Source organism: Citrus clementina, unplaced genomic scaffold, assembly GCF_000493195.1.
Source record: "Citrus clementina cultivar Clemenules unplaced genomic scaffold, Citrus_clementina_v1.0 scaffold_8, whole genome shotgun sequence".
Classification (NCBI taxonomy): Eukaryota; Viridiplantae; Streptophyta; class Magnoliopsida; order Sapindales; family Rutaceae; genus Citrus; species Citrus x clementina.
This window is the reverse complement of record NW_006262022.1, coordinates 962,276-974,779: the sequence shown is the minus strand read 5'-3', so window position 1 is coordinate 974,779 and position 12,504 is coordinate 962,276. Positions and strand designations below refer to the sequence as shown.

Below are 12,504 nucleotides of genomic sequence, written 5' to 3'. Positions count from 1 at the left end.
AGTTGTGTTACTGTTATTGTGCTTCAAATTTAACAGTGACAGGAGAGCCTGAAGCAAAAATGTCAGAATCTAACGTGTCAGTGTTCACACACACAAAGCCTCCATTATGAAGCTCTTTTCTTGAAGTTCTCCTAGACTAGGTAGCCTACAGGAAGTTAGTGGGATGGTTCATTGATTATCCTTTTGATTCTTCATTTTTACTAATTAATTGTCTCATTGATTTTGAGAAAAAAGGGGAGTGAAAAGCAGCAACCAAGCAAAGCTGCCATATTTCATCAGAAGATAGACACCCTTCATAATGTGTTGTTGTAGGCCTTTAAAAAAGCCAAATCTCCATTCTCGAGTGCTATTGCATTCAATACTCCTATTCATTTTGGGTTAATGAATGCAATTTTAACCCTCGGCTTGGGCAGGTCCCACGGATCCGCCAAGCTATTCACTAAATCACCCAACCTCCTGTTGTTCTTGAGGCAAAATTAAGGAATGCTTGGACCACAACTTAGCAAATGTTTTTCAAATTCCAATCTTTTAGGGGTGTTAAAAATACTTGCTAGGTTCAGCAGCCTCAATCCTTTTGGCTCTTCATAAGTATGTTTAGTGTTTTTTTTTTAAGAGCCGACGGGCATATGTTATTAGATTGATAAAAATAAAAATAAAAATAAAAATAAAAATATTATATCCCGCCTTTAAACAAAGATAAAGAAAGCTACGTGTGATTGTAACAAGTAGATGTTGTTAAATCTAGGGGGGAAAAAAAAATAGTAACTGGTAATTATTGTTGCGTGAGGGAAGAAAAAGAGGAGGCAGTGAGTGAGTGGACTTTGAAATTGTCAATTGATGGGCAGCTCTGTTATCGTATCTTTATCTTTATCAATCCCCATGATGTAGGGTTGATTGAGCACGGGATTCTTTCTGGCTGTGGCCTAGACCCCAAGTTGAAGGAAAAATGACGATGACGATGGCGATGACGTGGATATTTGACTGTTGATGGGCTTTTGCCACGTCATTGACCCAACAAAAATCACCCCGTTTTTTTTTTTTTAATTTAATTTAATTTAATGACCCTATTCTTCAGTTCTCTCCATTTTCTGGCCTGTCGATCTTTATACGAAACCAAGTCCTCAGTCATTTCGCAAAACAAGGCACCTTACAGCTACAGGCCTACACGTACGAATGATGAGGGACTGTTTGGATTCAGGTTTATCCTTTTGATTGATAGAACCGAGGTTGGGGATAAGCTTATCCCCTAAATTTGGGTTTTGTGGGTAAGGCCTTCCCTCCATAGTCTGTAACTCTGTTCCTCTTGGGTTCGTATCCCACTTGGATTTGAAGTTACTCACGAAAGCCTTTATCTATTTTTTATTTTTTATTTTTGGTTTTTCTCTTTTTAAACATTAAAATATAGCAATAGTAATATTCGTTTATTTATTTAATAAAAAGAGACAAATTATTAACGTATAATCAACATTTTTTTGTAACATTACATAACAAATTTACTTACTTATATTTACAATCAATTTTTTACGAACCCTTTAGATCAATTACAATTTGAATATTTGGACTAAAAAATAAATCTATTTTTAAAATATTTGAAAAGAAAAAAGAAAACACTAATGCATACACAACAATTTTGAACCGTATCTGTGGAAAAAGAAGTGAATTACCATTTAGTTATTGGATGGGTTATTTTTATTAATCAGTCTTTAATGATTTCTTTTCTCTTAAGATTGGCATTACAACACTTATAAAAACATGAGGTGATTAACAAAATAACATTTTATATAGAAGGATAATTATGTTACCATACTATAGAAGATTATTCTATATTTCTATTATATAAGAAAAAGACAGAAGATAGACTACATAAATTATTTTATTAACATTATAAATTTACTAACATAAGAGTGGTCTAGTCACATTATCTCACCAACAATACTATAGTTTATGCATTTACGATTAGCTACACGGTTTAAAGGGGTGTTTATGAAAGCATTTTTTTTTTCTTTTTAATTTCTGAATAACCATTTAAAACTGAAAAATGTAGGGAACTAAATTAAAAAAATATTTAGCACTAATAGAAATTTAAATAAAGCATCTCGTTAAAGCCGAAGTATTTACTTTTGATTTGTTTAATCATAAAACTTATACGTGATTAACAAGTTGGATTAAACTAAGATTTCAAGAAGATCACTGAGTCAGCGAAATCGAGAAGAAGATAAAGAAGAAAGAAACAACAAATCTCAAACTTTGTTGGTGAGCCAAAGGGTTTCTTCTCCAAGGCCCCTCGAACTCTCTTATCATTATCAGGTTCATTCTCTTGATTTGAGTTTCTCTTTATATCCCAGATCCCGCCACGTCAGCTGTTGGTCCAACGGTTTTTATTCCTTTTTTTCTGGGTCCCATGTGGTTTGGCGCGAGATCTTGTTGAGTAGACAAGACATTTTTAACTTCATGTTTTATGCAGGAGTTGTAAAGAGTTTATTAATTGGTAGCTTCAATGGCCAAAAGTTCCAAAAAATTAACACCAAGGCTCAGAAAATTATCTGTGTACCTCTACATTCCAAATATAATTGGTAAGCTCTTATCTTCTTGCATTAATTAATCTTGTTTATTGTATGCAAAACTTGACATTTTGATTGGTTATGGCTTCGTGGGTTTGATTTGTTTGTTTGATGAATTGGTAATGTAAGGTTATGCAAGAGTTCTATTGAATTGCTATGCATTTGGCGTCTGTTTCTCTAACAAATGGCTCTTCTCTGTTCTTTACTTTATCAGGTGAGAATCTATATAAGAAGTGGTTTCAAGCTTTGTAGTTTTTGATATTATAGTGCTAAGAGTGTAATGTGATTGTTCATTGGTTTCAGCTTTGTATGTGATGCCATTGATGGTTGGTGTGCTCGCAAATTCAATCAAGGTATGCAATGGCTTCAAGCATTGAAGCTAATTGAGATGCTAAATGCATGTCTTCTGAGTGTATGTGGTTAATTTGTGTGAACTTGGAGTTCTTTTATTTTGTTGTTACAAAAAAAGTAAATGGGGCTCCTTACTTTTTGTCAATTTGTAACATTCAAAGTTATAGTTGTCGTCAAAAAATTCTTGTTGCCTTGGTGAGTCCTTTTTGGTTTCTTAATCTATCCAGGGCTAGACCTACATTGTCATAGTGAGATATGGGCCATTGTGTTTTGTTTCTCAAATTGGAGTAATAGCCAATTTTCTATTGCTTTTATGATCTAGGGACTTGCTTTTGAATTTCCTTTGTGTGTTATGTTTTGCTCTAGTTAACTGAAGAGAACCAGAAATCCTGAAGTTATGCGCTTTTCTCTTAGAAAACTCGGTCTATTAATTATTGCCAATGAGACAGGCCTTGTTATTTCCTTGATTGAAGGTTTCTTCTGTATTGCAAATACTCGTATTCTTGAAATTCTATTCCCAGTTTCTTTATTCCATTTGACAACCAGTTTGTAAATTGTTCCTAAGGTTTTGTAATACTATATGGCATTTTTATTTTTTGAAGAGCAGAAACTGGTAGCTAATAATAACTAATACCTATGACTTATTTATCTTCTTCTTAGTTCAGTTTCGACCTTTGGAGCTGTATTGGACATGGTAACAGATAGGTAATCTCTGTCTCTCACTCTCTCTCTCTCTCTTTATCAGACTCACTTCATTCTTTTTCTGAAACTTGTAGAACATTAAATTATATGGGTGTGCTTTTCTACCTATTTTTATCGATAATGTTTTGTATGTCAGGATTAGCACAGCTTCTCTGCTGGCTATACTATCCCAAGTATATAGGTGAGAGTTTATTAGATGTTTATCTTATCATGTTCAATTAATATTTAAAATGTTCGCACAACTGATCCATTTGATAGGATTTTTCTGCAGGCCTGGGTTGGTTTTTGTGTCATTGCTTGCACTGGATATTGGTAGCCACTGGCTGCAGATGTACAGGTAACCTGAAATGACTCGATTGTATTCAGATGTTTCTTTTGCTGAAAGTGTTTATTTTGTTCGGAACCATACCTACCCTTCTGGATCTTTGTTGCAGTACCTTCTTGACAGGCAAAACTAGTCATAAAGATGTAAAAGACAGCACAAATTGGCTTTTCAAGGCTTACTACGGGAACCGAATATTTATGGGTTATTGTTGTGTGGCATGTGAGGTAATGTGTAGCTTTCACGCACTATTTGCCTTAGGGAAAAAAATTTTCTTTTACAAATTTTATTAATAATTGTTTCTTGATTCATCTGTTCCACCCGGCAGGTACTTTACTTAATCCTATTTCTTATTGTGGACACTCAGAGTGAAAGTCTGGTGGATGTAAGTTCTCATTCAGTTACCAGTTTTAGTCTGTCCAATTTGTAGAAAGATTGTCATTGTTGCTTGGTCTCTGAACTACTTCCTCCTTCAGGTTGTTGGGAGTTCTTTGCAACAGGGTTCTCTTCTTTCCATTCTAGTTGCTTTGAGTTTATTTGGATGGGCAATCAAGCAAGTGGTCAATGTTATACAGGTAGATGCTTGAACTCAATTCTAATAGAAACTATTGTGTATCCTAATTTTTCTTTTTCAGTAATTTTATGACTATCAACAAATTTATTGGCGTCGAAAATTGGTATGAAAATTTGAAATTATAGTACTGTGGATGTGTGGTAGATTCGCACACTGTCAATATGTAAAAGTCGGCATATAACCTTGTGTATGTTAAATGGGCTATTGACTATTTGATTGAGATGTCCATTTTCACTACTTTCACTTGGTTTATTTTATTTCCTTTTCCCTGGGAATAATAATTTATCCAGGACTGTAGAGAAAAAAAAAATGCACCTAGCTAGTTCAATGAGTTCACAAGATATATCAATAGGTATTGCATTTATTTGATTGGTGAGCCCAAATTGTGGCAAAGGATGGACAGTATTGCAATTGATCTCATTCTTTTATATGAAGTGATGGTAGTTTGAATCCAAGCTTCTATAGATAAAGTTGTACGAGCTTATACCGTGTGAGTCATTAGATTATGTTTATTTCAGATTGTAATTTAACTAAGTCTGGCTGATAAAGAACCGAAATGGGATCCACATTCTTGCACGAATTTTTGACTTCGACCTCTAATAGTCATCTATTCAAAGTGAATTTATGTGATTGGAGAGAATTGGTTGATCCTTTTTGTTATATAGTTGGCCTATTATATGATCTTGACTGTTCAAAATAAAACTTGATTTCATGGTTCCAGATGAAGACAGCAGCAGATGTGTGTGTGCATTACGACATCGAGAAGAAGCAGAAGCCTTAATATTCATCGACTTTTTCTATTACTGAAGAATCTACAAGTGGTTAGTGCTAAGGTGTCTATTATTTCGCACTGAAGCTCACATGTTGAGCGCGGCAGATGGGATGGGATCACTAACTTATTTTTGTTGATTTGATTTGATGTTTCTCTAAAGAGGGATTAGACACACTTAGGCAACTTGGTTTTCTTTTGGTTTCCATCAAGTATGTGCATTCCATGAATTATGGGAAACAAGGTGGCATTTGCATTTTTGGAAAGCCAGCAACAATTTGAAATGAGCATGGTTCCAGGAATTTTTTTTTTTTTAGCCCCCTGTGGATACTGGGATCTCCTTTTGGGTTTAAAGATTTGTTTAATAACCACTCGTTTTGCGTTCTAAATTTAGTGATTTATGCTCTGATTGATATTGAAATTGGAAGTTGTAGATTGTTTTTAAAATTAAGTAGATTTATTTCACACTCGTATAAATTTATAATATCTTTGCTATTTATATCAAACTTATGTTTATTTCATTTCATAGCGACGATGACTTTCCACAGCAGTTTTGCTCAATATCAATTAGAATGATGAATTTTCAACCCTTGATGATTTTATGTTTTCCTCGTTGCTTTTTTACATTATAAGTCAAAGAAACCGACTAAATTCTTAGTTCTTGAAAACTGGAAGAAATTAAAACTGCACGCAACAGTAAGGAGTGTGCAAGATTTTAAGTTTTACTTAGCAAACAAGATATTCAAATAGCTTAATTTAGAATCCTTGCCTTCCTAAGAAACACGGTATGCTTCTGACTTCAGACAAGACCCAGAATTTTTAGTGCAGTCTGTGGATTACAAGAGGAAATTTGAAATGAGATTGTAAAGATACCGATTCTCACTTACACAAGACACCATGCAAATGAACCCTTGTAGAGTTGTAGTAGACAAATTGAATAATCCTTTCCAAGATCTTCCTAATGCTAAAGAGAAGCTTGCAAAATGCGAATGTTGATACTTAGTCAGATGGATTAGTACAAGCTATATCCAAAAAATTGGCTAATGAGAATGGCAAATCCGAGAGCAATTGCCACAAGAGAAGATGCCCAGGTGAGTTTCTCAGTAATTCTGGGTATCCTATCCTTTAAAGCTTGACTACATGAACCTATAAACACTGTATAGCTTCCCATTGCAACTACAGTCCCAAGTAAGAACATGATGAGAAAGGCAGCACCAGCCAAGCGAGAAGGCAAAGCAAGTGCAGGCAAGACCATCATCAGTGCATCTGGTTGCAATCCGTGAACAATTCCAGTGGCAAATGTAGCAAAACCAACCTTCTTTTTTCCAACTGCAGGATTCTCAAGAGCCTCATAAACACTAACATCACACTCACCATTTTCTAGGGCAACGCATGGAGTGGGGACTTCAGAAGCTTCCTTAATACCCATAGCACCAATAACAAGTAGAGTCATTCCCACCACTCTAGTGCCCCAAGTTCGGATGACTTCAATGTGGAGCCTATCCTTTAGAAGTAGAAATAGTAGCCCAAAGATAACCTGGCCAGCATCATGGCCACAGCCCCAAAGAGCTCCAACTGCAGCACTTTCCATTCGGGTACGGCCAATTGAGAGTGGAGCCAAAGCAGCAAGGTGGTCGGGACCTGAAAGGGTGTGTAAGCAACCAGCAAAGAAACCAGTCCATGCACTACTTAATAATTCAGTCCGGATCAGCCTGCTCCCAACAGCAGCAGCTGCAGGTCCCCCAGTCCTAGCTGCCGTTTGAAAAGTTGCAAAAGCAGCTGGTGCAAAAACTGGGTGGATCAAGAAAACAATAGCAGCAGAAAGTGCTACAAGTGTTCCAGCAGCAATTGCCTGAAAAAAGCACACAATATGGTAATTTTTGTAAATTTTGTCTCCAAAGAAAAACATAATCATTGAACAGATTTAAACAATTGGATCATGCAAATTCTATTCAAATCCAACCTACTCCAAAGAATACCAATAACAAAATTTGTTAATTCTATGTAAGCCTGTGATATAACAGGGATGTAGTTATACAGATAAGCGCCCACAGGGCTATGCATTTGTTCATGCTGTAATGGAGCTGAAGCAATAACAGAGATAAATATTCACCGCTTTTTCGGATGCATGTAAAATTCCACGTGTGCTAGTATAACAATCTCTTAAAAAACTCACAACTGTTGGACATCAAAAAACTCAAAAAGAGTTACAAGAATTAGCCACTACTGCAAAATCTCTAATACATGAGTGTTTCTCATTGCTTTTTGGTGTGGGTTCTTCACAATCAAAGACTAACAATAACAATAAGTTAAATGCTGACACCACTGCATATTATACTTCACAATACACGTACACCTCAATAAAGGGTGTGGTAAGTGCTTCTGAAACAAAGCCAATTTAGCTCATATCACTATGGAAGAAAACATAAAATTAATCTAATTCTAAACCCAATAATCTAATGAAAGCATCTAACCACTATTGAACTGGAAAATTTGATCTTTACATTACTATCAAGGAGTGCTTCATATTAAAAATCTTTGAAGTTACAATTCATTATAAATTGGAAAGGATTTCAGATTCTATCATATTTATGCTCCATATTCTGAATTACATACACCGTGAGTGTCTAATTCTACAACTTTACATTTCATTACCATTTCTATCTCAAAAGGCTCCAAATTTTATTTTCACCTTCCTCTTTCCTCTCAATTTTCCTACCAACCAAACAGCCGATTACACACCAACAAATATCCAATTCACCACAAATACAAATAATTCATTAAACATAGAATCAATCGACACAAATATCGCATTCCATTCATTAAAATCAACGCATCAAATCTAAATTTAACCCGAACCCATGATCATTTCACAGAAATAAAAAACAGCCACAAACAATAAAAAAAATGTTAGAATTAAAAAAGTACCTTTTTCCCCTCAGTAGTTCTTTTTGCGATCTGCTTGAGAAAATTCGAACTCGGCATTGACTCATTCGGTGAGTCAACTCGATGAGGAGTCAGAGAACGGGAATCATTCAACTCTGATGAAGATGGATGAGAAAAATGAGATGGGTTTTCGTATTTGCAAGAAACTGAGCCGACCCGCTTGGACTCGGAGCGCAAAGAACAGAGAAAAGCGAGTTTAGGTGAGTCAATGGGGGAGAGTCGAGAGCGGAAAGGCGAAAACTTGAGATGGGTTTTGGTGAAATGAGTTGGAGAAGATGAATACAGAAGCCTCTCCATGGCTTCTTCGGAGAGTTTCTGGAAATTGAGGGAGATGGTCAGAAGCGGATAAAGTTTTAGCAAAGAGATGAAAGAGAGAATACCGGGGTTACTGAGTTCGAATGAATTATATTGTTGATTTTGTTTTCCTTTCTTTTTTTTATATAAATATATATATATATATATATATTAGGCCTAACCCCGCCTTCAATTATTTTGATTTTGATTTTTTTTTAAATTTATTAATTACGCACACACACCACATACCACGTGAAATGAGATTTCGAATTTAAATTGTACTTTTTTTAAAATCATATTCTTATTATTTTGTACAATAATATTACAGAGATGAAGATATAAATTTTGTATCTCAAATTATGTATCACTAATAATCATTTAGCATTTGTGAGGTATTAATTTTTATTTTATATTTTATATTACACTATCTAATAATTATGTTATCTTATGTGACCCGTCGATTTGAATATAAAATTATATTTTATTTTATGAATATTTACAATTAAAATCTATTAGAACTTGTTAGATTAATTGGGCGATAGAATTTTCCTAAACTTTTAGATAGAAAACACTTGAGTTTATTTCTAAAAGTTTAGAAGAGAATCAATTTTTGCAAATACATGTGAAGGAGTCAAACCACTAGCCACATGAGTGAGAAAATGATAGCTTCTCGTTGGACTTGTTTTGCATATAGTTTTTTTAAAATTTTGATAATTTGATGATCTTTATAGGTGAGAGAAATTTCTTGAAATGTTTATAAAATTATAAAAATTATTATTATTATTATTATTATTATATATATATATATATATATATATATATATATATATATATGTATACTTTTAATCACCCTAGACTTCCTTAAGTGACTAGTTACTTATAATATAACTCAACAGTTGCCTCTCACAAACAGTGGCGGATTTAGAAAAATAATTTACCGGGGGCTAAATTAAATAACAACAAAATGTAAAAATTGAAACTTAAATATATAAAATTTTTGGTAACCCACTTACAATTATTCTCTACGTGATTTTATATTCTGAAAACATTGTGCAATAGACTCATTATCAATACTATTAAATACATCTTTTTCTACACAAACAATCAAATTATCATTCATCCATTCATCTCCCATCCGATTCCGAAGTTCATTCTTCATAAATTTCATTGGTCAAAATTATATATATGAGTACTTACGTAAAAAAAATTAATTACAATTGAAAAAATTAATTTACTAATAGTTATAAACAAAATCACTAAAAAAAGAAATTATAAAGAGTAGAATTAGTCACTTGAACAATTATAATTTATATAGAGATGTGTTGACATGTGAACAAAAAATAAAATACGAAATTATTAACTTAATTTAAAAAAAATGAAAAGAATATGTTTATCTTATGCAAAATTGATGTAAAGGCAAGTCGGTCTCACGTCCCACCCACTCAAGCCCACAACAATTAATAAATCACCCCCCTCCTGGCTCCTTCTCATTTCGTTTTTTTCACTCCGATTATGAGAATAAAGAACATAACTGATGTCTGCAACTTCATCTTTTCTTCAAGACAATACCTAATTACAAGTTTGACACTCACAGTTCAATTTTGGGATTATAAATATTTTGGGCTGTGGGCTTTATTTTTTTAAGTAAAATTATTACTTTATAATTATTAAAATAATAGTTTAAATTTTAAAGAATGAGGTTATCTAATAATTTTTACAAGGACTATTTTAAATTTTAAATTTTCTTTTAAACAAAAAAATATTATTTTTTTCAGTGGGGGCTTGAGCCCCCAGTGGTCCTGCACTGCATCCGCCCCTGCTCACAAATGCACACTTAAGGTATAAGGAGTTGAATTTTGATAAAAATGATCAAGATGAAATGAAATTGACTTAGATCTTTTCTCTATTCTCACCATCATTTAAACTTCCATCGTCCACATTGCTAATGCGTTTGTTTTATTTTCAATCCAGAAAGTGGCGGCTTAAATGGGGTTCCGAAGTCTAAAGGAGTGGGGTTGATAAATGGGGGTGGTTGGAATTTGGAGAAGAGCAAGTGGATTGAAAGAAATTGGAGTTGAGTAGGCAAAGGTATGAGCTATGAGAAGAACTTTGGAGCTGCTTGAGCGTTTTGGGGGCGGGGGAGTTGGACATTTATGAGATGGTGAAGTGATCTTCTTGTATTTTTATCCCCTAAAACGACTGATTGTTGCTTGCTTTTCATTTGCCTTGCGCAATGAAATGAAAAGTCCAATTTTGACACCTAACCTTGCTCAAAACCACTTATCACTCCTATGCTTGCTTGACTGCCCCCGCTCGCGCTGTCGCGTACTCTCCTCGCGTTGACGTGTGCTCGCCACACGCAAAACCCAAAATTTGCAGCCATTTGTCTTCGTAAATAACACATCTAATGACATTTTTTTAGTAAACCATCAATTGATTTGTTTCGGCGGAACTATTCATATAACTGCCGGCTGTCGTATGTTCAATACCGTGGTCGTTAATTGTAATAGTTGTCGAGAGAGACATGTAGGAAAAAAGAATTAAAAAAAAGAACTTTATAAGTATACATATCCACACACATATGGTGGTGGAATACACGTGGATTTCACTAGAAAGGCTAAAAAGGTGGAGGTTGAAGAATGGAAAGGAGACAAAATGAGGATCACGCACTCTTGTTTAGTGTCCAGTGACATGAGTGTAATCACTTGGCAAAAGTTGATAGGCTTGTCTTAGGGGGAACTTGATGCCCGTGTCGAAAACTATCCGATGTACGTCTTTGTTAGGATATGAAGTTCAGCCCAATGTTTGCCGGAACACACCTTGATAAATGTTAAAAATGAAGGTAAAATAACATTGTAAATGATAAGAGTATGCCATGCATTATTTGTGGGATGGGCATTTCAAACTGAAAACTGATCAAATCAGGTGAATTCAACCAAATCGACTCGATTTGGGTCGGTTTGTACTTTTTAATAAGCTTAGCTCGACTACAGATTGCAAAACTATAACTAAGTGAATCTCGGATTGAAATCAGTTTGACAAATCTCAACCCGATCAAATTGATCAAATAAAAAAAATATAAAAAAAATGCCACATGTATTATCTTAATTGCCCATTACACTATGTAATTATAGAACATTACATCATATTAAAATAAAGTGTAATTATAAAACATTACATCATGTTACAATAAAGTGGATTATAAATGTATAGTAAATCTTAAATAAAAAGATGGATTTGAAATATGGGTCTGAAATCAATGAGTGATAAGTTAAAAGTGTCCCAAAAAAAAGTCCAAATTGTTTAACCAAATGTCAGTCCAAAATTCTTTTTGGGGTCAAGCCCAAACCCAATAACTACCTCCCTGAAATATGAATCAACGAACGTAACCTCAAAATAATTGAGCCCGTTTTCAGATTGTCTTAACTAGACAGCATTCCAAAATCATCCCAACATTTTAAAAATATTACACCCAAACTGTACGAGACGATTGAGCCCATTGTCAGGGATCTTAACTAACGATTGAACCCAATTCATTAAGCTTGATTAAGAGAGTCTTAAAAATGTACAGTGGACTACTCGATAATATTTTTCTGTATGTTCGGTAACTAGACATTTACAAATTTTATCTATACCAATTTGGCATTAATCAATTATATGGTACGATAATATAGCTAATTCACAAAACAATTTATGAAAATTTTATTAAACATTTAACAAATGACACATTAAATAATGTTATGCCACTCTTTATTTAAATTCTGAGTCAAGGATTGTGATTTTTTTTTTTTTATGATCTGAACTCTTTTAAAAAATAAATTCTGGTTGGCGGCTAATGAATAAATAAAAAAAATTAGTAAATTCTAACTATACATAATTACTAAAAAACATATAACACGATATCTTCAAAGTTTTTTTTTTAAAAAAATCGGATTATGAAAAGATCTTAATTCCTAAGGCAAATCAGCTCTCAAATACTACAACA

At 33.8% G+C, this 12,504-nt stretch overlaps 2 protein-coding genes across 2 annotated transcripts; one reads left to right on the top strand and one right to left on the bottom strand.

Annotated features, from left to right (window-relative positions):
- The first annotated feature begins 2,234 nt into the window (after positions 1-2,234).
- LOC112096208 (probable CDP-diacylglycerol--inositol 3-phosphatidyltransferase 2) lies at positions 2,235-5,607 on the top strand. The gene is made up of 11 exons (XM_024179369.1): positions 2,235-2,307; positions 2,465-2,573; positions 2,691-2,775; positions 2,865-2,914; positions 3,578-3,617; positions 3,751-3,795; positions 3,886-3,951; positions 4,049-4,163; positions 4,265-4,321; positions 4,413-4,511; positions 5,232-5,607. The coding sequence occupies exons 2-11, from the start codon at positions 2,498-2,500 to the stop codon at positions 5,289-5,291; spliced, it is 693 nt and encodes a 230-aa protein (XP_024035137.1). The 5' UTR covers positions 2,235-2,307; positions 2,465-2,497; the 3' UTR covers positions 5,292-5,607.
- A 335-nt stretch (positions 5,608-5,942) lies between these two features.
- Positions 5,943-8,645, bottom strand: LOC18033644. The gene is made up of 2 exons (XM_006422526.2): positions 8,208-8,645; positions 5,943-7,131 (listed from the first exon to the last, which is right to left on the bottom strand). The coding sequence occupies exons 1-2, from the start codon at positions 8,520-8,522 to the stop codon at positions 6,292-6,294; spliced, it is 1,155 nt and encodes a 384-aa protein (XP_006422589.1). The 5' UTR covers positions 8,523-8,645; the 3' UTR covers positions 5,943-6,291.
- Positions 8,646-12,504: the final 3,859 nt, after the last annotated feature.